This window comes from Triturus cristatus, chromosome 4_1, assembly GCF_964204655.1.
Source record: "Triturus cristatus chromosome 4_1, aTriCri1.1, whole genome shotgun sequence".
In the NCBI taxonomy this organism is placed as follows: Eukaryota; Metazoa; Chordata; class Amphibia; order Caudata; family Salamandridae; genus Triturus; species Triturus cristatus.
Window position 1 is genome coordinate 355,432,467 of NC_140585.1, and position 25,499 is coordinate 355,457,965.

A 25,499-nucleotide genomic window follows, 5' to 3' on the forward strand; every position below is an offset into this window, starting at 1 on the left:
TGGATCGGCGCAACCGGCCACCGGTTCTAAACATGCTTATTCAGCGGCTTGTGCTAATGTGGCTGGTACAAGAGTGAATGGAGAATTCAAGTCTAATATAGTGCATACACAGGCGCTAGGTGACTGTACCCCCCCAATTGGCTGAGCTGCGCACTCTGGCTCTTGCTCTTGAGTTTGCTGATTTAAATGTATCTACTCTCATGGTTTGTGATTCTTATTACTGTGTTCAGTCTTTTGGTTGCGGTTGATTCGTTCACTAGATTCCTTTGGGTTTGGCTACAACACAGTGTTGACGCTTGAAATGTCATCAGGGATTTGCATGTCTTTGTAGGGATCTTTGCCTGTTGCACCTTTCATTCCGACCAAGGTCCAGCGTTCGCCTCTAAGGCCTACATGGATGCGATGAAATCTTTGGGGGGTGCTGGTGCAATTTGTCTCCATACAGGCCTGAGGCATGAAGCAGGTGCTTCTAAAATGATAATATACTTGAAAAAATGACACCCCCACCCCAAGTCAGCGCCCGGTGCGGTGGCACCGATCGCACCACCCTAGAGCCGGCCCGGTCTTTACCTTTCTCTTTGTTTGAATTCAGTTCTTGTATGAAACATTACACACTAGGCCGCTTTAAACCTCTGGGTAGCACTCTTCTGCATGAATTGTGGTCTTTGCCTTTCACATACAGATTTTTACAGGAAGAGAAGGAGGTTTACCTAACAGGGGAGGCCTGTGATTCTACAGTAGGTCATTCCCTTGTTTGCAAAAACAAAGTTACACGGGGCTTGTAATGTGTCCGCTCCGAACCTTGCCTGTGTTTTAAAAGGTAATCCAGTTCCCGCAATAATCCACACATTCACTCTGCTTGCTAACAGTAGTTATCTTATTTTAAATAACCAAGAAAGCCGTGGTTTGCTTGCTGGAATACCTTACATTGTAACATTTTCATAGTGATTTGTTGTAAAAATGTACTTTTTCCTCCCCGTGTGTGAAGCTCGATAGCTCAATTTGGCCTTCCATACCAACTTTGAAAACAGATTTCAACAAGTTGAGCAGACTAAAAATGCTTTTATTCCAACAAGAAGTCCCCTTTTTTCCACACACGAGACCTTCACCCTGCAGGTGGCCAGCACAGCTAGCGAAATTCAGCCCCTTCTGAATACTAACCACCCACTACATTTTGGGGAGCTTATACAGCACATTTTTAATACGTCGGATACACACAGCCTTCAACATTTTTATTTAAAGCGGTCGGCTCTGGCCGTGACTTCTTTTCAGACAATATCTGGTGTAATACCTGCATTCATTCATTCTTTTCCAGCATCTTTGGTGGATTCCCTTTAATACTGGCTTTAGCTGCTGGAATCCTGCTTCTGCTGTGCCTGCTGCGCAATGGCTGTTCCGCTTGTAGTTCTGCACAGACCGGGCCGGCTGCAATTGCTCTGTGACCGTATGCATGGATGCTTTGGTACACTACAACTGGCAACTCTGTCTTATCGGTTGTCCTTCTGCTTTGCATACTTCACTTGCGTGCAACCAGTCTTTTCATGTTTCCGATGTCCGTTTACATAGGTGTTGGATTTATGCCTCTCCAATACGTCATGCTCACACCTGGATTTTGACCAGTTAATGGGTCCCTTAGTGGCCCATGAGCAGGACTGTTCTGGGATTGGCCTTATGATGCGTGCAGCTGCACTTGGAGTCTTGGCTCAATGGGATATCTGTGAGGCTGCACAGAATCTCCTACTTCAAAATTGCATTGAATATCACGCACGTTATCCAGCGATGCTCATGGAGGCACCCGACTGAGGAGCACGCTTGTTCATTCAGCTTGCTGAATTGGATGGCATCTTTTTTTTTTTTTACCAACAATGATGTCCTTTTGGAGGGTGTTGCATTCTGCTCATACTCTGATGGATTAACTTTACTGATGCACCCCGAGTATCTCTTCCGATTTTTATTCTCCTTACAATGTTTTTTTTTATCCCTGTCCAATTTTATTTCTCTCAAAATGTATCAACTAGACGCTTTTGAACACTGTTCACACTTTTGAACTCTGTTTTCGTCCTATGTCTATATACTATGCACTTACCAGGGGGAGGGTGTAGTATGGGTGGTGGGTTCATTGTCGACATTGCTAAGTTGGCATGAGCTTTGCTGCCATGAGGCTGCTTTTAAGCAAGACACTGCATGCGTTTATTTTGCAAGACTTTGTGCCTTTAACATGAGAACTGTCTGCTTTTCGTGTTCTCTGAGGTTTAGTCTGTACACAATGTACAAGGTCGACAAACAATGCCCCTTGTTATGCTGTTCTGGTCAGTCCCTTGCACCTAGACGTAACATGACACACAGATGCACTACTGAAAGTCGTATGCTTTAACATTGCAAGCGAAGCATGTTGTTCAGGCAGTTGGAGAGAGAACTTTCTAGAGAGAAGAGATGTGCTTGTCCTGAGATGCAAGCCTTTCACCTAGGCCTTGAGGTATGGGGTCTGCTGACAAAGCCCAGAGGTCTTTTTTATAATAAAGTAGTTCTTACCACGGGGAGGGTGGTGAGGCACTGTAGTCCTTTTCCACTGTCTTTATAAAATGATATCCCCGTTTGTATTCTATGGAACTGTGACAATGCTGACTATATTGTGTTTATGCATTTGGCTGCTAGTAATGGCACGTTTACTGTGCCATAGAGCACGTTAGTTAAAATAAACATTTTAAACTATTCCGTGACGCGGATTACTCTTATTGTGGACAGTTGTGAGCGAGCGAAAGGAGAACAAATTAGACACTATAGCCAGTTGGTTTTTGGTATTTTTGGACACTAAGGTGATGGGTTGGTACACCACTATACACAGAGGTTCTGGTGTCCTGCGCTTAGTTCTGTATATGTACAGAATCCCCGCAACACACCCACTCACAGAACTCAGGCACTCACAGCCACTCACAGACCCAATCAGGCACTCATGCACCCACTTACATAATCTGTCTCACCCACTCACAGGAACAACCCAGACCCTTTCACAGCTACTCACAGACCCAGTCAGACACTCATGCACCCACTTAAAGAATCACTCGTACCTCTCACCCACAGACCTACTCAGAGACTCCGACTCACAGAGCAACTCACTCACACATCCACTCACAGACCTACTCAGTCACACATGCACAGCACTCACTGACTGACTCAATCATGGAGGCACTCAAACTCACCCAGACACTCACACCCACTCAGACACAGATTCATGCGCTCTCAAACACATTCTCAAAGGTTACAGGTTTCAGTTAGGAAATAACATTTCAAAAAACAGAAATTCACTGAAAAATCCAAAGGTTACAGTGATGTTCTAGTTAGAAACTAGAATTTAGAAAACCTTAGAATTTCACGAAAAAAAGAAAGGTTACTGGGACATTATAGTTCGGCTCAGATTTTACTCGTACAAAACCACAGAAATTCAGCAGTTATAGTTACCTGAGCTAATTGTAATTTTATTGCAGTGCTTATGACCTCACATATTACATCACTCATGACATGGTCAGTGACCTCTTAAATGATATCACTGACTACATCATACACAGAACCACTCACACACGCACTCACCCCATACCACCTCTCATTCACCCAGACAACCACTCGCATACCCATTCACAGACCCATACAAGTACACAACCACACACTCATACATAGTCACTCACACACTCACTCATACAGCAGAATAAAGGTGGAAAACGAGTAGAAAGAGGGAGAATAAAGGAGAGAAACAAGCAGAAAGAGGCTGAATAAAGGTCAGAAACAAGCATGAAGAGGCAAAATAGAGACCGACAATCAGAAGAAAGAGGCAAGATAGAGGCCAGCAACGAGCAGAAAGTTGCAAAATAGAGGCCAGCAACAAGAAGGAGGCATAAAAGAGGTCAGCAAGGAGAGGAAGAAGCAAAATAAAGGTCAGAAGTGAGCAGAAAAAGGCAGAAAACGAGCAGAACCCACTCAGGCACTCATTCACCCACTCACAGAGCAACTCCCAGCCACTCAGACCCAGACACTCATGCGCCCACTTGCAGACTAATCCCACATGTACACCCACTAACAGACCCAGATACTCATGCACCCACTTATACAATCACTCATACTCTCTACCACCCACTCTCAGACCAACTCAGACTCATGCACTGACTCAGAAACCCACTTACAGAGCCACTCAAACACACCTACTCAGACACCCATGCACTAACTCACACTGACAAACTCATGGAGGCACTCGCAAACCCATTCAGACACACACACAACCACTCAGACATCCACTGAGACACTCATGCACTCACTGACACAAAGGTCACAGTTAGGAAATAACATTAAATAACCCTAGAAATTCACTGGAAAAGAAATGGTTATGTATGAGTGAAATCTGAGCCTAACTAGAATATCCCTGTAACCTTTGTTTTTTTCCGTGAATATAAATAGTTTCAATAGGAAAAGCGTTTTTTTGTTTTAACAATAACTTTGGCACCATTTGACCGACGTTCACGAAAATTTCTAAATTAGTATGACAGTCAGTTCAAGTTTGTGTTGAAAGTTTCAGGTTTATTCAAGTGAGGGCTTACAAAAGGGCCAGTTCCAAAACACATTTTACCCATGTAAATTTCCATAGGGATTTTAGACAAGACTATAGCCCAAACTGCAGAAAGGAATTACACCAATTATGTCAGAAAGGTAGCTCTTGGTCCAGAAAGTGACCTTTTTGCGAATTCGTGTAAATCCGTTAAGTAGTTTGAGATACTAAGGGAAATCCAAATATGTATATATGGACACGAAGGCTCCACGAACCCTACCGATCACGTGCGGATATCGGATTGGCTGCCAACACTTCAACCAGGAAGTGTTGGCAGCCATCTTGGGACACTGCTTCAGTTGAGTTCCAGAAAAAAAACTGTTAAAAATAAAAAAGAAGGGGGCAGGGTAGGAATACCTGGACCCCTAGCTGTCAGGGCAAAAAACCCTTTTTAAAAAGAAAATGTGCAGAAAAATCACGGAGCCACGTATCTGTGGCAAAAAAAAATAATATAAAATCAATCAAGCATGCTCTTCCGCACTTTTTTTTTTTTAATGAGTGTGCCAGGTCCCGGTGCATGCAAGTTTAGGAAATGGATGGTGTTGGGGGCGCATGTGGCCTGCCCCAAGGGCAATTTATGTCCCGTGGCCCACCACCTCACTAGGGTTACATAGACAATTAGAGGGTGCCGTGCACACCTCCACCTTCCCGGGGCTTTTGTAACAAAAAACCCCCAAAAAAAGAAGGGTCCTCAAAGACCCCCTCCTAGGGATTTTAGAAGCCCCAGAAACCCCCACCTCCCCAGGTGGAAATACAAAAATTTAACATGAAGGGGGCCGCCCTTCCCCCAGGGACCACCACCTCCCTGGGGCAGGCCAGTGCAAAACAAAGGAGGGGGGCGCTGAAGCCTCCAACCTGGAGCCATATATGTACCTGGGGCCCGCCACTCCTGCTATCTACTGTGGTGCCCACACTCACGAGATAGCAGTTTGATGGCGGGAGCTGTGACAATGGTACGAGTTCTTATATTTTTAATTGTTTGATTCTAGAACTATTGCAGATGAGCATTTATGCACAAATCATTCACTGTCAAACTGGGATAAACATCATGGTCCCCTTCCCTGCCTAGATCATTCCCCCACTCCTTACCCCTACCTCCCACTTTGAGTCCCTCCTCCCTCTGTATACTTATAATTGTTGAATTGTTCTGTATAGATTTATATGCAAATAAATAAAACTTAAAAAAAGGGGCGGACAGAAATTAAAGCAAAATAATAAAATGCCCATTAACAGACAATTTGCTTTACATCCTGCGTATTTTGAAACAAATGAGCAAAATCACAACAAACCCAACAAACTTAACATTGGGTTAAAAAGCATAAGCAGATATGCTGCTCAGAAACATTTCACCTTTTCCCCTTTTTGAAAGTGAGGACTATAAAAATAAACTTATCATAGGCATACAGCCTAGCAAATTGCTTCCCAAATGTTTTAGAACCATGACCCACCTTTCAGTACGACAAACCTTTGCGACCTACCCAACACTTTAATGGACGAGGCGGGTGATTTATGAATGTACCTAAAGCTTTGTGCAATAGTGCATTGTCATTCATAGACAGCACATTTTTCATTGAAATGGTCACAAAATTTGCAAAGAACGTTTAGAACAATGGAATGTTGGGAGCTCCATTTAAGACAATGAAGTGGCTGAGAGCTTATAATGGCTGGTATTAGCCATCTGCTCCAACTTTCCAATGATGGTCTTTCAATCTCTCCCTTACTAATTGGTAACATTCTACCCTGAGGATCTGGTCAGGAGGCCAGCCAACTAGACCTTGGAGTCACTTTGGTAGACCTGGATTCAAGATGCAGGTTAAGTCCTTAACTCCGGCAGCAGGGCAGCACAGCAGTCCTTTTGAGTCTTCAACGGGTACAGGGGTGTACTGAAGTTTGTCATGAGAAGGTTCTAGAGGATTCCACTGCCAGAAGTGCTTAGAATTTCCTGCCTCCCTGCCTAAGCCCCAAATTGTCTGGGGTCACAATCGACTAGTATCAAACCCTGTGCGAGTGTGTTCAGGCAGATCCTTCGTGATGTGTAAGTCAATTAAGTGACAGCTCGTCACCCTCATCGAGTCAGATTGCCCATCTTGCAAACACCTAAAGCCCTTTGTTTTACTGTCTAGGAGCAATAAACAAACACCAACTGCCAGCTACACCTAGTTATTCGACCCAGAGACAGGCTGCAGGCACTAAATGGTAAGGACAAGAAAATGTAAACTTTCTAAAAGTATACAGGTAGGTAAAGATGCCAACAAGGGATTTACTTGGAGCAAAATTTCATGTAACTTATTTTATTTTTTTATTTCACAGAGTTTTATATAGCACAAACTTGACCCGAATGGGGTATCAGGGTGCTTTACATAGCACCAGTTGCTTTACATGAGGACACATTCATTTTTTTTGTTTGTTTGTTAGGCATGGGGAGATTAAGTGAATTGCCCAGAATCACAGGATGTTCAGCGTCATTGCCGAGACTCTAACCCGGTTCCCCAGATTCGAGATCGACCGCCCTAGCCGTTAGGCCAACACCTCTCCACTTATCAAGGATGCTTATGAACATCTCAAATTTATAAATTATATACTTTCTATAGAATAATTCAAAGAAAAAAAAAATCAAATTAAAATGTAGGTGTATGTACTTTTTAAAGTTTGAAAAAAATGTGATCAAATAGTAACAGGGGTTCAAAGCAAATTTCATTGGACAAAGACAACGTTTGTTACAATCTCTTTACAAGTGTTTTGAACAGATATCAATGTACCTGTTGCCCATTTGCTTGCATACAGTTAGAGACTGTTTTTACAAAACACAAGACTCTTAGAAGGTGTTCATTTCTAAAAGTAGGTTTGTGTGACTAAGTTTCAGTTTCAATTGTTGTAGATCTGCGAGACTATCCAGAACAGCATCTTTGAACGAGGCCAACAAGTTGGTATTTGGCTGGGACAGAGCTGTAAAGTGCAAGTGATGTGGAAACTTAAAACAATTCAGAAATCCATAAAAACTGTGGTCCCAAACCAAACTCAGTAATGTTCAGCAATATTTTCATGCAGGGTAGATATTGGTAGTTCTTCAGCATAAATATGAGATCTCATTAATTTTGGAATTAAATGAAAAAGTCACTCTCAGAGCTATTCAATCATGAAGTAAGAGCTCAAAGATTCTAGGGTGTGCTGTCAAATACAGCGACTTGAATATACCTTGGTGAAAAATCACCAAGATTTTTTTTTGGGGCAGAAGTGTCCCCGAATGAAGAGGTTCTCTCAGCTTCTCTCTCTCAGCAGTACCTGCTTTTGGGTGCTGCCGGTAATGCTGAGACAGAAGCTGAGTCAATGAGATTGGTTAAGTTGAAGAACTCCCAATATGTGCCTGCACTTCTAAATATTGCTCAACATTACTAAGTTTGCTCTTGGACCACAATTTTAATGGGTTTCAGAATGTTATCAGTTTTCATATCGCTTGTGCTTTACAGCTATCTCCCAGCCAAATACCAACTCGCTGGCCTCATAGGGGGTCCTTCATTTTAATTCAAAGATACAGTCCTGGAGATGGTCTCACAGATGTGTAACAATTGAGACAACCATCAAAACAACAACCCAACTTTTATAGAAATTGACACCCAAGAGTCTTTTTTGTAAAATCAGTCTCTAGGTGTATGCAAGAAAGTGGGCAACAAGGGCATTGCTATATGTTCAAATAACTTGTAATGATTTTGTAAAACACTGTCTTTGTACAATGAGATTTAGGTTTTGATCCCCCGTTACTATTTGATCCAATTCCAATACAAACTTGGAAAGAATGTATACACCTGTATTTTAGCTCAATTACATTTTCTTAGAATTATTCTATGGAAAGTATCTAATACTTCATTAATTTGAGATGTTATTCATAAGCATAATTGTTTAATAATTATACTTGAAATTTTGCTCCCAAGTAAATCCTGTGTTGGCATCTTTACCTACCTGTATACAGTTACCCAAGCCCACAAGGGAATACCGAGTTCCCCTTTTGTGTAGAATAACTTTCTAAAAGTGGCCTTTTTGGAATTGTGAATCAAAATCAAACTACACCATTAAAGATGGCTTGATTACAATTCTTAAGACCCCAAACTCGACATCCCTACCTACTTCCAATTGAACGTTATCACTTATTAAATGTAATACGTTAACCCAATGTTAGCCTTGCCATAGACATGTAAAACTAAAAAGTACATTTTCAACTTCTTAAATGCACTGCACCCTGCCCTATAGGTTTAGGGCGCCTACTACCCAGGGGTGAGTTGTATTTATTAACCCCTTTGCTGCTAGGCCTTTTCCCCCTTGTGAGAATCCTTTTTTTGGCTATTTGGGGTAGTTTGCCCTTAGGCCCCTGTAACTTTTTGACCACAAGGTATCCACGCCAAATTTGCGTCCATTTCCTCCAACATCATGGGGATTCTAAAGGTACTCTGGGTTTGTGGATTCTCCAGTCTCCCGAGTAAAATGATATCTCACTTCTTTGGGTGGGGCAAGGGCCTGTGATGGGGAAAATCCCAAAACATAGGGATTAAGGGTATAGCACCAGGAATTCTAAGCTCCTAATTTTTTTAAAAATAAGTTTTTAGCCAATTCTGCATTGGACACCCACACAAGTGTGGTACAATTTTACTCTGGGACCGAGGGGGAATGCTGTGGGATAGGCCATTTGTGCCAGCACGGTGAGTCCACGCAAAAATGTGGAAAATTTGATTTTTTCTGCTAAATTGGAGGATTGCAGGGGATTCTGCATCAGAAACCGTAGGGGGAGGCCACGCAAGCTATACCTCGCTGGACTCCCCCGGGTGTCTAGTTTTCAGAAATGTGTGGGTTTGGTAGGATTCCTAAGAAGGCCACCGAGCCCGGGGCCAAAAACCCAGGTGACCCCCCGTGCAAAACCAGGTTGTTTTGTGATAGGTAATTTTGATGTCTCCTCAATACATAGTAGGCCCTTTCCTGTCCTGGGTACTTGACCCACCCATGCGAGTGAGGGACCATTTTTATCGGGAGAACTGGGGGAACGCTGGGTGGTAGGAAATTTGAGTATCCACACAGATTCGAGAACTTTCCACCACAGAAATGTGAGGAAAATGTGTTAAAAAAAAGTTTGAGGTTTGCAAGGGATTCTGGGTAACAGTACCTGGTGAGAGCCAGACAAGTCACCCCATCCTGTATTCCCCTGGGTGTCTAGTTTAAAAAGAAATGTATAGGTTTGCTAGGTTTCCTTAGGTGCCTGCAGAGTTAGGGTTCAAAATCTACTGCTATGCACTTTGCAAAAAGAGGGTCAGTTGTCACTGTGAAAATGTGGTGTGTCCATGTTGAGTTTTGGGCCATTTGAGGTACCATTTTTCTCTGAAGGCTTTGGGGGATGCAGGGTGGGTGGAATGTTGTGGATCCACGCAGATTCCACAACTTTCCATCACAGAAATGTGAGGAAAATGTGTGTTTGACAAAGTTTGAGGTTTGCAAGGGATTCTGGGTAACAGAACCTGGTTGGAGCCACATAAGGCACCCCATCCTGTATTCCCCTGGGTGTCTAGTTTTAAAAAATGTATAGGGTTGCTAGGTTTCCTTGGGTGCCAGCTGTGCTACGACCCAAAATCAACCAGTAGGCACATTCTGAAAAAAAGTATGTGCCTAGTGCGCTTTCTGGCGCACTAGGGAGAGGGGGAAATCGGGGGTTATTGCCCAGATATGCCCCCAAGGGGGCAGAAAGACTGGCCAGATGTTTGAGTGGGAACATTGGGATGCCCATTCTGGGCTGCCCCCACCCCTACATAATCGCTGGCGCCTAGTGGGCTCTCTGCCCCCATTTGCCTCTTGGGGGGGCAGAAAGACCGGCATCTTTTATTGGGTGGGGGGCATTAGCATACCCATTCTGGGCAGCCCCCACCCCTGAATTTTGAAAAAATATACTCCTGGTGCCTAGTGGGATTCTTCCCCTGGTGGGGCAGATAAGGGGCTACTGCCCCATCTGCTTCCCGGGGGGGTAGAAAGACTAGCATGTTTTTTTTTTTAGGTGGAGCATTATATATATATATATATATATATATATATATATATATATATATATATATATATATATATATATATATATATATATATATATATAAAATCCCTGGGGCCTAGTGGGCTTTGTGCTCCCCCCCCCCCTCCCCAGGGCGTCAGATCAGGGGCTATTGCCCCCATCTGCCTCCTGGGAGGGGGGGGGAAATGTCTTATGCCTTCTTTGGGGGGTAGGGTGGCGGCATTGGCATGCCCATTCTGGGTAGCCCCCACCCCTGGCCTATAAAAAAATCCCTGGCTTCTAGATGCTTTCTGCTCCCCGGGGGGCAATTTGGGAGCTAGTGGCCCCCATCTGCCCCTCGGGGGAGGCAGAAAGGCTGTGGTAATTGTTTAAGGGTGGGGGCATTGGCATGCCCATTCTGGGGCTACTGCTCCCATCTGCTTCCTGTGGGTAGGGCAGAAAGGCTGTGGCATTTTTGGGGGGGGCTGGAGGCATTGGCATGCCCATTCTGGGCAGACCCCACCCCGAACTTTGAGGGAATTAAATCCCTGGTGCCTAAGGGGCTTTCTGCTTCCCCCCCCCCCCGGAGGGCAGATCAGGGGCTACTGCCCCCATCTGCCTCCTCGGGGCGGGGGGGCAGAAACACTGTCGCTTTTTTGGGGGAAGGCATTGGCATGCCCATTCTGGGCAACCCCCACCCCCATGTATAAAAACAAAATCCCTTGGGCCTAGTGGGCTTTCTGCCCACCCAGGGGGGCCGATCAGAGGCTATTGCCCCCATCTGCCTGCTGGGGGGGCAGAAAGTCTTATGCCTTCTTTGGGGGGGTAGGGTGGGGGCATTGACAAGCCCATTCTGGGTAGCCCCCAACCCTGGCCAATAAACAAAAATCCCTGGCTTCTAGGCCACTTGGGCAGATTTGGAGCTAGTGGCCCCATCTGCCCGGGGCAGAAAGGCTGTCTGGCAAAATTGTATGCGGGGAGCAAAGCCCCTTGCCCAAGGGTGCTGCTCTCCCCTCCCTGGTGGCTATTGGGTGGATCCCTGCTTAGGAATCGCCCTCCTAGGGCAATCCCCAAGCAGGGATACACTAGAGAAAGGTACCATTGGAAAGGGGAGATTCTCTCCTTTCCAACGATACCCCTCCCATGTTTTTTGGTGCTTGGGCAGCTGAGATAGCCCACAAGCACCAAATTTGTTGTAACGACAAAAGCGCGCCATGCGCGCAATCATTGCAATGAAAACCCTAAACCCACCTCCCAAAGCAAAAAAAATGAAAAATTGGGAAATCCCTCTTTACAGCAGAGGATTTTTTGAAAGTGTGCTCATGACAGAATGGTTCTGTCATGAGCACACTTGAACTTGTGCTCATGATGGAACCATTCAGTCATGAGCATGGAAGGGGTTAAAAAGGAAGATTTAGGCCTGGCATAAGGTTTATTTTGCTAGGTCAAAATGGAAATTTAAAACTGCACACAGGCTGCAATGGCAGGTCTGGCATAATCAGTGTTGAAGGCCACTAGAAGCATTTAATTTACAAGCCCTTGGTTACATGTTGTGCCACTTCACTAGGGGATTAAAAGTAAATTAAACGACCACATTGGGTGTAAGCAGATTGTACTGTGTTTAAAGGAGAAGGCACAGGCACTTTAGTACTGGTTACCAGTTGTAAAGGGCACAGAGTCCCAAGGACAACAAAAAATTAGATCAGCCAAATGGAGGGAGGCAAAATGTTTGAGGGGGGAGGGGGTGGAAGACCACCCTAAGGGGGTCAGGTCTAACAACTTTAGTCTCAAGGGGTTTACTAAAGACTTTCATTAGTTAAACAATTGTCACAACTGTATAAAGATAATCAAAAGTCTTAAAGCCAAATTAAACTGATGCCATAGGCTATCTGGAACCCCCCCACAGTTTTATATGTTAGAAATAAGGAAGAAGGATGGCATTTGAAGATCTTTAGGTCCATTCATCTTTGATGACACCACCATGTTACGAGCAGGAACATGTTGCAATTCTGGTAATAGCCAGGTTTCTAACTATCTCATGTCCTCGAGCACTACAAACAATGATCGCTGACACTATGCAGAACATATACTCCATTATGTCCTAATTGTATACAACTTGAATATGCATTAAAATTTAAATACAGCCATTTAATATTCAAACAATCTGACTGCAACTCATAGGAAATGTAATTTTTGAATTGCCTTTAAAGGCAGACTGATCCATAGCCCCTAAAATTTAGAGAGGTAGGTTACTAATTCAACCTCAAATCCTACAGTACAGGGGTCTTTAGGGACAATGGCACATGGAGACATGGCTGTGTTGCATCTATTTACAACAGGCAGTCGTATCCAGTTTTAGTGGTACCTCCAAGGAAAATAGATGCTGTAGTCCTTTCATTGGTACCTCTACAAGGACACAAACTCAGAAATGGCTATGACCTTTTTCTCTCAAAATCTTACATTTGTGGAGAAAAAGCATTTTTCTAGCTCAGACAAAGTTGCAATTTAGGGAAATCAGGGAGAATACATAAAGATTCAGCCAAAAATCCCTAAATCTGCTACTGACCAAAATTCCTGACTGAAAAAGGAAGTCTCCATTGACTTATAAAAAAGGAGGAAAAACAGTAAGACTGTGCCTAATTTCCTTCCAATGGACATTTGGCTACCCGAACTGCCCAATTAAAACAGCATTGCAATTTGAGTTGGCAAAATAGCCTTGGATAGGGTGGGAAGGTGCGCACCGGCATTGGAGGTGAGGCGGGGTGTGTAAACCTTCCCTTTGAAAGAAAAAAAAAATAATCATAACTGGGCAAACACCAGCATCTAGAGTGTGTTGGTGTTTGCCTCGTGGTGAAATGCCTGTGATTCAAAACAAAAATGAGCTTTAAAGCAACTTATTACAGAAAAAAAGTCTCAAAACACAAATAGGTAAAACACATTGAGTGAAGCACAAAATATGCCACTGAGAAACATTTTACTAGATACTTCGAGATGAATGAGCAGAGCCCAGTGTTCTGGGCTTCTTCTCACAGAGGCCACCAAAAGAACTAGGGACTAACTCAGTGTAGCTGTTGGGATGGAAAAGACCTCCGCATGGTAAAAGTGTAACCCCGCCCTGAGTGACCAACAATACTGTTGTCTGGCTCAGTAAAGCAGTTTTTTTGGTCAAACTAACATGGATCATGCATGTGCACCATGATATTGGCCTGTCTCACAGACTGCGGCCTTGTTGGGCCAGGAAAGTCACCCAAAGTGCTACCCTCTGTGGTGTAAGGCTACCGCCTTCACCATAAGTTAGGCAGCACAAGCACCGTGGTGGCAGCATACCGTGTAAAGAACAGGACGTTACCATGGAGTGAAGCCTAAAGGCTCACTCACCATTTTAAAAGTTCTGCTGCTTTGTGCATAACTCCCATCAGGTAAGCTGTGGAGTGCTGTGCAGCACAGGAGTGGTGACTGCATTGGTTGTGTGTGTGCCTGGGGAAGGGTACAATACAAGGATTGAGCAGTACTGTGCAGTGCATGTGTGGTTAGTACATGTACTGGCTGAATGTATGCCTGAGAAGAATACACTGCAGGAGAGAAATAGTACTGTGCAATGAGTACGCTGGGAAAGCAGGTGTGCTTGCGTGTAATACAATAAATGAAGTGTGAAGTGTTGCGCAGCGCACACATAGTGAGTGTGTGTACTGGCAGTGTGTGTTTGTAAATAACCCCATGGTTTAGGATAGAAGAGCTTCAGTGCTGAACAGGGAGCACAGATTGAGTCTAATTACCAAAAGCTTGTGTACATGTAAGGGTACAATGCATAGAGGTAGAGGTAGCAGTGCTGGACTCGCAGTGTGCTGTGAATGTACACTCAGTGAGTATGCCTGCAAATGTACATTGTATTGATGATCCTGGTTTGTATTCTGGGAAGCCCAGGCCAGCCTGGTGAAGACATGAGGCGAGGAATCCACCCCCCTCCCCCCACATTGATGTGTATTGCTGTGTGATCGCTGTGCCAGGACTCTTATACACATGAACGGTGACCCCACTTGCCAGGAGGGGCCACCGTTGTGTGGGCGATTGCACCCGAGAAGTCTATGTTGAGTCCGTAAGGCAACGCAGCAACCCTGTATGCCAGGAAGGGTTGCTGGGACCAAATCAAAGACTTCAGTCCCGGTGATGGTCTAGACTGAGGCTTCTAATAGAAGGTCTAGCTGCACCAACTGATCTGCCCTGACTGACCCCTGTGGATCATGAAGACGACGCGCCCTTGTTGTACTCCAGTCGGCAGCCATAGGACTGACCTACCCCCTTGCAGAGAACTTGACTTACCGGCGTTGTGAGCTAGAAGCAGCCACACCATTCTAAACTGAGCCTGTGCCCACCTGCTGCTGCAGTGTGTATGACAAATAGCTGAACTTCTCCAAGCAGAATCTGATCTTGTGAGTGCCCATGCTGAGAGCAACCGCTGTAATGCTGAACGCTTCCATGCTGTAGGAGCGGGTAAAACCAACTCAGGCCTTTGGGACTCCAGGGGATTTGGTGCTGCAGAACTTTAGAAATGTTTGAACAAAATCCCGAAGAGTTAACAGGAATTAGAGTATGGTCTAATAGCATGCATTCCCTGGATGCTACCACCAGTGAAAGGGGAATAACCCAGAACACGTTAAAAAAAGGCGGGTGGGACAGAGATTTGCCCAACAACTACTACAGCCCCAACCTGATGGAGGATTGGGTTTCATTTGAATGTCGCATTTCTTTGCTTATGTAGAGTTAGAAATAAATACTTTTTCTAATCAAAGCAAGGACTTGGCTGGAGCTGTTGTTCGTACTGCTTCCACTTTGAGTTTAGTTTTGTTCACTATCCTGTATGTACATCACCCAAGAGACAGCCTTGACTGCTTGATCCCAGCGAGTGCAGAAGGGGTACTTGGCCCAGTTGAGCAGGATCCATAGTAGGTCAGTCCCTGGGACATCAGAAGTAAAAGGCCTCAACCACCAGTCGGGCCAAACAGCCGCTTGCTTGCCCCATGGCACTCTGGAACGGGTTCTGACAGTAGCATGCCGTGACTGTGGCGGTCTAACAGCAGCCTTTTAAACACCAGAATAGTTTTTTCTCTCTATATTGGATTCTATGCCTAGGACAGTTTTTCATTTTTTGAAAAGGGCAAAACACAAAGGAAATGTTGCTTGTTCCTATGGATTTAAATATTTTGCTTTGCTGGAGTTTTTCAATTCAGTGTTTATGAATATTAAGATTCCTTGACAAAACTGTCACATCTTTAACAAATGTAAATATAAGGATAGCTATATATTATAGAGGTCCACCATAATGGATTTAAAATCAAGTATTTCTTCAATATTGTAATTTCTACAAATCTTGTACCACTTCTCTTTTTCACCTGTGCAGCCTCAACTGCTAAATACCGCCTGCAGGACGTTGCATCCTGGATGAGCAACAGCTGCCTGAAGCTCAACTCGAAGAAGACAGAAGTCCACTTCCTCGTCAGCATGGGACAACGCCTGGGGTGGCCAACCGCCCTCGGCAGCCCCAGACCCCCACAGACCACGCCCGGAACCTAGGCATCGTACTCTACTCCTCCCTCTCCATGAATAGACACGCCAACACAGTCTCCTCCATCTGCTCACCCTCCACATCCTCCGAAAGACCTTCAAACGGACCCTCGCCCCCACACCGAGTCAAGGAAGACCATCACCGATGCACTCGTAACCAGCAGACTGGACTATGGAACGCCCTCAATGTCGAGATCAATATGTCTCTACTCCACAAGCTCTAGACAATACAGAACACCGCAGCCCGACTCGTCCTTGGCTTCCCCCAACACCTACGGAATCTGCACTGCCTCGTCTTCATTTTACTTAATTTGCTGCCTGTTACTGTACTTAATTGTATTGTGCCCTGCGCCGATGCGGGCCCTACCGTCTCCCATTCCCGCCTCCCAGCTGCACGTCCCTCCCCCCTCCCCTACTGAAAGGCGACCGCACAGCTGGCGTGCCAAAGGCAAGCCTATCTGTGCCTCTTTGCAACCCGAACACGGCCAGCACCAGGGACCCTGGATCTTCAACCTTCCACCGCTACGACTCAGCTGCCCTCCTCGCACTCCACGCCGGAAGGAACAACTGCCAGCTGTCCACGCCGAAGACCACCCACGGCCAGTTCTCGTGCCGCCAGCCCATCACCACTGCCCCAGCCAACACCGCCGACGCCCTCAGGTGCATCCTCCTCAACGTACGATCCCTGCACAGATATGCCATAGAGATCTGGAACCTCCTGGACACCCTCTCACCACACGTCGCCTTCTTTACAGAAACCCAGACCAATGCCCATCTACCACAGAGCCGCTACTGCACTAGAACTACGTCGCACCATCAAGACCGGCACTTTCCCCGATGACTGGAAACACGCAGAAGTGAGACTCCTGCTCAAGAAGCCCCGAGCAGAACCCACAGAGCTCAAAAACTACCATACCATCTCTCCTCCCCTTTGCAACAAAACTTAGCCGAGAAGATAGTCAACGCACAACTAACAAGGTTCACCGAAGACAACTCCATCCTCAACCTCTCCCAATCCGGATTCCGCAGCAACCACAGCACCGAGACCGCCCTACTCGCCACCACAGACTACATCCGCACCCTCCTCAACCCAGGACACTGCAGCCCTGATCCTACTAGACCTCTCAGCAGCTTTCGACACCGTCTCCCACCGCACACTCGCCACCAGACTCCACCACCCCGGCATACAAGGAACCGCCCTCGACTGGATCCGCTCATTCCTCACCAACGGAACCCAAAGAATCAGACTGCCACCATTCCTCTCCAAACCTACAGAAATCAACTACGGAGTAGCCCAGGGATCTTCGTTCAGTTCAACCCTTTTCAGCATCTACATGGTCCCCTTTGCCATCGTCAAACAGCACAGCCTCAGCATAGTGTCCTACGCCAACACCCAGCTCATCCTCTCCCTCACCAAGGACCACAATTTTGTTCCACCGACTGGCGTATACAGTCTTAGTGGAGGGACGCCTGGCTGCCAAGATTACATCGCAGACTTCAGGAGGTAGGTCAAACGACGTCAACTGCCGCCGCTCAATCTCCACGCAAGGAGGTGGAGGCTGGACAGGTTCGGGTGAAGGACCGTCCCCTGTTGCTGCGACAGAAGATCCTCCCAAAGAGGCAGTAGAATCAGAGGATCGATGGCCATGTTAAGCAGCTCGGGATACCAGACTCTTCGTGCCCAATCCAGAGCCCTGGAGACAAAAGAATGACTTGGGCCCGGCCGCGCCTGATCTTCAGCACTCTGGACAGAAGTGATATAGGCGGAAAGGCATACAACAGACCTCAACTCTACTTGTGACGAAAAGCGTTGCCTAGCGAGTGCCGCCTTGGAAATTCCAACGCGCAGAATTGCTGACATTGCGCGTTCTCTTCGGTGGCAAATAGATCTAACCAAGGCTCTCCCCGCTGTCGAAAGAGACCTTGCACCACCTCAGAGTGAAGATGCCATTTGTGATCCATCATGCACCTGCGGCTGAGTTCATCCGCCCTGAGGTTCAGGGAACCTGCCAAGTGTTGAACCACCAGGGAAATGCCCTAATGTTCCAGAGGCACAGATCCTCCCGACATAGGGTCCACGACCCCACCCAGCCCTGTTTGTTGCAGTACCATATGGCAGAGGTGTTGTCCGTGAACACCTGCACTACTCTGCCCCGGACAGAGGGAAGGAATGTCTTCAGTGCAAGACGAATCACCCAGAGCTCCAGAAGGTTGATGAGGAGCCTGGACTCCGCTGGAGACCAAAGGCCTCGATCTCCGCCTCTCCCATGTGGCTGCCCTATCCCAGAAGGGACGCATCCACCACCACTGTGATGTCTGGTTGAGGAAGGGAGAGGGATCTGCCGTTGACCCAATCCTGGTTCGTGAGCCACCACTGCAATTGTCATGCAGTGCACTCCGAGATCTGGATGCAATCGGACAGATTCCCCCGATGCTGCGCCCACTGGAACTTCAGGCCCACTGCAGAGCCCGCATATGCCACCCGGCATGATCAACCAGCAGGAGTCCATGAGGCCCATCAGCCTCAGGGTCATTCTGACCGAAACCTGGGATAGAGGCTGAAAGATCTGAATATCCTAGACTTGCTGTTCGGTAGGATGGACCTGAAACCGCTCTGATGAAGAGGAGCTTCTGAGAGGGAATCAGGTGTGACTTCAGCATGTTGATGGAAAACCCCAGTGAATGCAGGAGGTCGGCCGTAGTCTGGAGGTGGGAGACGACTGCCTGGGGCGAGCCCGCCTTCAACAGCCAGTCATCAAGATAGGGGAAGACTGACACCCCTGATCTGTGCAGATGAGCTGCGACCACCGCCATCACTTTCATGAACTCCCTAGGGGCACAGGTAAGGCCAAAGGGGAGCACGGTAAACTGAAAATGCTCGTGGCCTACTGTGAACCACAGGTAATGCCTGTGGACCAGCAGGACGGGGATGTGAAAATAAGGGTCCTGCAAGTCAAATAATACCATCCAGTCTTCCGGGTGGAGGGGAGACAAGACCTGAGCAAGCGCCAACATCTCGAACTTCTCGTTCCGGAGGAAGCGATTGACATCCCTGAGATCAAGATAGGACGCAGGCCCTTGTCCTTCTTGGGGACCAGAAAGTAGCGCGAACCACCACCATGACCTACTTCTGGGACAGGAACGCACTCAATGGCTCTCTTGGCCAAGAGAGCCTTAACTTTCTGCTGGAGAAGGGTCAGATGATCCTCTGACATGTGGTGGTATCGCAGTGGCTTGGCTGGAGGGATAGTCTCGAAGGGGAGGAAGTAGCCCCTTTGGACTATTTGCAAAACCTACCTGTCCGACATGATGGTGTGCCAGTGGGGGAGGTGATGGCAGATCCTGCCCCCCACTGGCATTTGATAGGCCTGAAAGGTCAGACTAGGAGGGTTTGGAGGCTGCTGCAGAGGGGGGAAGGGGGGGTTGGTGGACTGGCCCGCCCACTGGCCCCCGGAACTATGGCTGTTCCCACGTCCCCAGCCGCGCGAAGGTTGGGTAACTTGCTGCGGCCTGTGGCTCTGGGCGTGACGTAGCGGGGCACCCCTTCTGTAGCCACGAAGGGGGCAAAAAGCAGATGGCATAGGGTGGGTGGAGAGGCCCAAGGACTTGCCCGTGAGTCCTTGAAATGCTCTAGAGCATTATCTGCTTTGTCGCCAATAAGGCAACAGCCATCAAAGGGCATGTCCATCAAGGTATTTTGGACATTCCCCCGAAAAGCCAGTCTATCTCATCCAGGCTTAGCGACGCAGCACTACTGACGTTGAAATGGCCGTGCAAACAGTGTGCGGTGTCCAGCCCACAACATATTGTAAACATCACCACATCCCTCCCGCCGGTGACAGCATGGGAGAGCACTGCCTGGGCCTCCACCGGACACTGAGGCGGCACCTGCGCAACTGTATCTCCCACACAGTGGGAATAACGGCCCAAGAGACATGCGGTGTTTACCGACAGCAGTCCTAAGCTGGCAGAAGCAATAATCTTCCCAAGATGGTCCAGCTTCTTGGATTCCCTTTCCGGTGGAGGGGTAGGGAAAGCGCCCTTCGAAGTGGAGGCTTGGACCACCAACTCTCCGGGGTGGGGAGTTGGGTAAGGAAAGTGGGGTCGCCCGGAGCCGGGTGGTGGCACTGGGGAATCATCCTGTTGGGCCTGGACCACATGCCCAAAAGAACGTCAGTGAGGGCCTTATTAAATGGCAGCATGGGCTCCTAAGAGCTCACAGCCAGCTGAAGCACCTCTGTCAGGAGGTTAGTCCTGACCACCAACATAGGAAGCTCGAGAGCCTCGGCCACCCTACACAACACCACTGCATATGACGCTCCCTCATCCGTAGCCACAGTAGGAGGAGACATGCCAAGGTCAGGAGAGGTGTCAAGACCACTGGCATCCCCCAGTTTCTCTCCAGTCCTGCTCAGAACCCATTTGATCAGTTAAAGGGTCACCGACCCTCCCAGTACTTCTCTTCCTCCAGTTGTCAATCTGGGCGAAAAGGGACCCCGGGAGTGAACAAGGGCACAAAAACCCCTCTCGACGCTCCACACTGGGATGGAGGCCTGGATCGACAAGACCAGCGTCGGTTGCGGTGCCAAAGGAAGCGGCACCGGTGGAGGTGTAATCAGGTCAACCGGCGCCAATCCGGATCCCGGCCTGGATCCATGGGGACCTGGTGGCACCGGAGCCGACAGCGGAGAAGGCCTAGGTCCCCCAACTGAGTCCGCGGGGCCCATAGGTGCTCCGGCGGGCTCGGGTCGTCCAAAGATGGCATGCATTGCTTCGTAGAACGTACGAAGTTGGGCGGGAGTTGCTCCGGGTCCCTGGAAGGGAGGGAAATGCGGAGCAGACTCCTCCGGCTCTGCGCGCGGAGCCGTGCCACCCACATCCCTTGTCGAGTCAGCCAACCGACGGAGAGAAGTCGAAGAGCGATGAAGCTTCTTCGACTTTTTTGTGCTTCGACTTACCCGACCCAGCGTGCAAATACTTCGATGACTTGGATGAGTGGTGGTGGCTCTGCGATGGGTCCCTCGACCTCCCTCGCGATCAGAACCTCGTACGGCGCGGAGCCGACTGCCGGCGCTCAAGCAGCTTTCGGGACCGCTCCCGCAAAGCCTTCAGCACCATCGACTGGCAGTCGGAGCACGACTTGGGGTCGTGGTCACGCTCCAGGCAGAAGAGACACGCAGTGTGGATCCGTAACCGACATCAGTCGGGTACAGGAACCACAAGCCTTGAACCCGGGCATCCCTCATGCACCAGATGTAGATAGCCTCAAAAAAAGCTGACAAAAGTTTAGAAAAAGTTAGTAAAAAAAATGACTTGGGTACCGCTCTCTCCGGATCTGCGCTGGCTGGTGTGGAAAAAGAAAGAACTGCCGTCAGCGCGTGAGGGCGGTGTCTAAGTAGCTACCGCGACGTCATGCCGGTGACAAGATGCCAACGACGTACGCGGAGCTGACCGACGCCACCTTCTGATGCGCAGAGGTACTGCTGACGAAAAACTTTCCCGATCCAGACCGACGCCTGGGGGTAATTCTAAGGTAAGGAATCTATAACTAATGTGTTTCTTTCAGATACTACTGTACTAGATTTCACTTTTTTTGTTATAATTTGGTGGCTACCTTACTTTCAAATTAATCACATTTGACTAGCCCTTCTTTCCCACTACATGGAAGGTCCTCAAATCCTGGTGATTAGACAAATGCTGAATTTGATAGTTCTTAGATCACCTTCTCCTAACGCAAACTAAAATTCAAAAAGAAAAACAATACTTATTTGCAAATTACAATGAACTTATTTTATGGAAAATGTAATTATTAAAATCTTGATTGAATTAAGGTGCACACAACAGTAGCACCAATATTTACTTTGGAAATTGCAGGGAGCCTAATTAAAAGACAAATACAGTTCAAATTAATCAATATAGAAGAGAGCTTAACCAAACGGTTTAAAAAATAATTTAAATCGTCATTTTATTGAATATTACTTCCAACACAATCCTCTATATATAATTGTTACTAAACTAGGTTGATACATCTCCCTCTCTGTGCTTAGGGGTGTTTAATCTTCCGCTGTACTTCTGTGCATCCCATTGACTCTCAAATGGAAAACGTGCTTTCCTCCATTCCCTTCTTCTGAAGTACCCTCTCTCACGACCTCTATTTGGCATCCACTGATCTTCCTGACTATTTCCACGATTGGCACCTAGAATATAGCAACACCTTTAGGACAAATTGAAATTTATAGCATGCAATCTCATCTATTGAAACATATGCATTTCTTTTGAAAGGCAGAAGGATTATTATATTAACAGATCACATTTTACCTAGGAAACTACAAGACCTAGCTAAACAATTAAACCAGTGTCAGTGCCCACAGAATAACAGGTGGGCTTTAGCAACGTTTATTGACATGCTATACTTTCAAGTAAGGCCAAGAAACTGCTTTTGGAATCCTACATCCAGTCAATACGAAAATATTGAATTTTATTAAGAACCTAACAGGGTTTTCAAGAATGTTAAGATCAGATAGACGATATGGTAAGTGTCTAACAAACGCCAGTGTGTGGATACATGCCAGGTTTCCTGGATAACCAAGGAACATTTATCCAACTTTTGGGCACACTATATATAATGTATGTTGCAAATAACTGAAAATATGGTATGGGCCTAGCTTCTAGGACCTCTCTTGTTAAGCCCTGCAATCTCACAGTGTTTCTCCTAGTAACTACATAACGTCTCAGATAATTGAGAAGTTATACTTACCCATTATATGACATTTAAGACTGTTCTGACGTTATCAGGCTGGACTACCAGAAGTCAAAGGAAAATAGCAGCCACTTGGGATATAAAAAAAAATATATACATGCAGGTAATAGGGCTACAGGGATAAACTCAGCTGTCCCTTATAACTGCCTGCAAATGTATCTTTAAAACAGAACAAGATAAAAGTGCAATTTTGCTTATTACAAAAGAAATGGGTTTATTAAGGCTTCATATGCAGGAATATGGATGTTCCCACTGGTTGTGATGAGAATGTGTATTTGTTTGTAATTCCAATTTATGAAATTGGTTAGTTTGTGATTTTTTTTACTTGGTAGTTTTTGCATATTGTTTTAATTCAGTTTACGCAAATTGATCGTGTATTTACAGCTTTCTCCTTTACATCATGGGTTTTCAGTGAATTTCTCTTGTTGAATATCTGCAGAGTTAAAGCTCAAAGCTCTTTTGAACGGGATCTCTGCAGCTGTTGCTTTTGATCAGGCGGGAGAGCAAGGGTGTCTTCAATAGTAAATAAAGCAGCTAAAGATGCTCATAAGATTAGGCACAATAGTTGGTGGCTTATTAGTTAAAGCCCATATTTATTCTTTATAAAGAGCATAGCACAAGGAAGATTTAAGAAATCTTACCAGTTTTGACAGCCATATTGAATTGGGTTTAACCCAATTATTAATGTATGAAACACAATTGTGCGATAATACTGGGATGGTCTTTAGTGTAGGTGACAGGTGACGCCAATTGAGTAGGCTTGAGATAGCTTTGAGGATACAGCAAATACTTCTGGATATTGTCCAAGAGAACTTAATTATAAGAGCTGTCCACAGACAAGTACAAAAATCTTAAGGAAGCAATACGCTCTGACCAAGAGGAGATCGGATGACCCCACTTGATGAAAAGTATTGGACCCTTACATAAATTGACAGGGAAGAACAAAAGAAAGTCGATAATAGACTGAGAAAAGAGAAACATTTGGAGAAAGGTGCAAGAGAAAAAAAAGAAAGACGTGGATCGTCACAGCACCATCAAGCAGTGGTGTTCCTTCGCAGCACTATGGTGGGTGTCCTTAGCAGCACAAATGAGAATCCAAATGATTTTGAGAACGCATTATAGCGATTGATGAGTATATTTTAGCTCCAAAGGTGAAGGAGGGAATGAGAGTTTAGAAGGTGATGTAGTTACTAATAAGGAGAACATGGGTGCCATTAGAGATCCTTTAGGTGAAGTAATGTGTAATCCTAATCTTCATCCAAAAACTGCTGAATGGCGGCCTTTGTAAATTAATACATTTCTTTTTGGATGAGAAGGTCTGTGAGAAGTTGGCCTGATATATGATGTCGCTAATTCTAGTGTACACCTTGTATCAGTCCAAACAACCCTTATGGTGATTGGTTGTAAAGTCAACCTAATAGACCAGCTATCCTAGTAGTAGCATGGACAAGAGCAATTTTAAGCTAAACTCTGAATGGCATGTGAAGCCAGCTGTTATACCATATGTAATCCCTGCAAAACCAAATGAAAGGACACCACAACAGATATATATATAAAATAAAGTGTATTTATTCTAATCAAACCCTCAGCACCCTTTATGAGATTTGAGGTAAGTACAACAGTCTTATTTAAGCATACATTAAGTCACACAGGTAAGTAATACAATTAGGCCCTAGGGGCCACGCAAACCATATACTAAGTAAGTGGTATAAGGACCACTGTCACGAACACAGGATAGGCCTAGGCCATCACTGGGGCTACACTACCCTACCAACAGTTAGGAAGTGGGAGGCCCACGGGATTCAGGTGCAGAGTGGAAACACTCATGCGTAATGCGTATAATCGATAGAAATAGTACAGCTTAGAATTAATAAGATTTAGGACACTTCTGGAGTAGCTAGGAAGTCGAGACTTGAGAACTAGACACTAGGATAGTCAATACCCTGATGAGCACCGGAGTACCCAAGTTACCTAGCCCACGGGCTGCGGGTGCATAGGTGTGAACTTGCGTCGGATTTCGTCGTCGACTCCTATGGATGCCTGAAGGAAAGATGCTGACAGGCAGTCAGTGAAGAGTGTCCGGTGGATCCCAAGGTCGGGATCAAGAAGGAAGGATACCTGCAAGCAGAAGGGACAGAGTCTGGGTCACTAGCCAGTGACCACGTGGAACCAGGAAGGAACCAGGCGATGTTGGGAGATTGCAGGTGAAGAGGTGAAGCTTGTCGCAGCAGCCATGGGTACCAGGAGACGTCGAGGACGACCAGGACCAGGAGGCGAGCTGTCCCACGAAGGCTCGTGCTGTCGGCGGCGTCGAAGTCGAACTAGGACTCACCAAGCCTTGGCAAGCGGAACCCACGAAGAATAGAGGAATTGCTTCTGGTGCAGACCAGGAAGGTCTGGGGTGCTTCTCTTTTACAGAGGAGCAGGAGCCAGTCTGGAGGAGCCAAACCAGCAGTGGAAAATTGAAGGTGTGTCGTCGCAAAGGTTACTAGCCAACGGGCAAGCAACCGGACAGATGCGGCAAGCAGGAAAATGCAGAAGGTCCCCACGCAGGACTCGTGTAGTGT

General features: G+C 46.5%; 1 protein-coding gene across 6 annotated transcripts in view; it reads right to left on the minus strand.

The window, feature by feature from the left end:
- Positions 1–25,499, minus strand: part of CAPRIN2 (caprin family member 2) — a 699,936-nt gene that overhangs the window by 21,754 nt on the left and 652,683 nt on the right. The window contains exon 24 of one of the 6 annotated variants that reach the window (XM_085652362.1): positions 22,131–22,369. The exons of the other annotated variants lie outside the window; for them this stretch is intronic. Within the exon in view, the coding sequence (XP_085508488.1) occupies positions 22,188–22,369 (182 nt within the window). The 3' untranslated portion in view covers positions 22,131–22,187. Of the gene's footprint in view, positions 1–22,130; positions 22,370–25,499 lie in introns of those variants that run through there. 6 annotated transcript variants of the gene reach the window in all.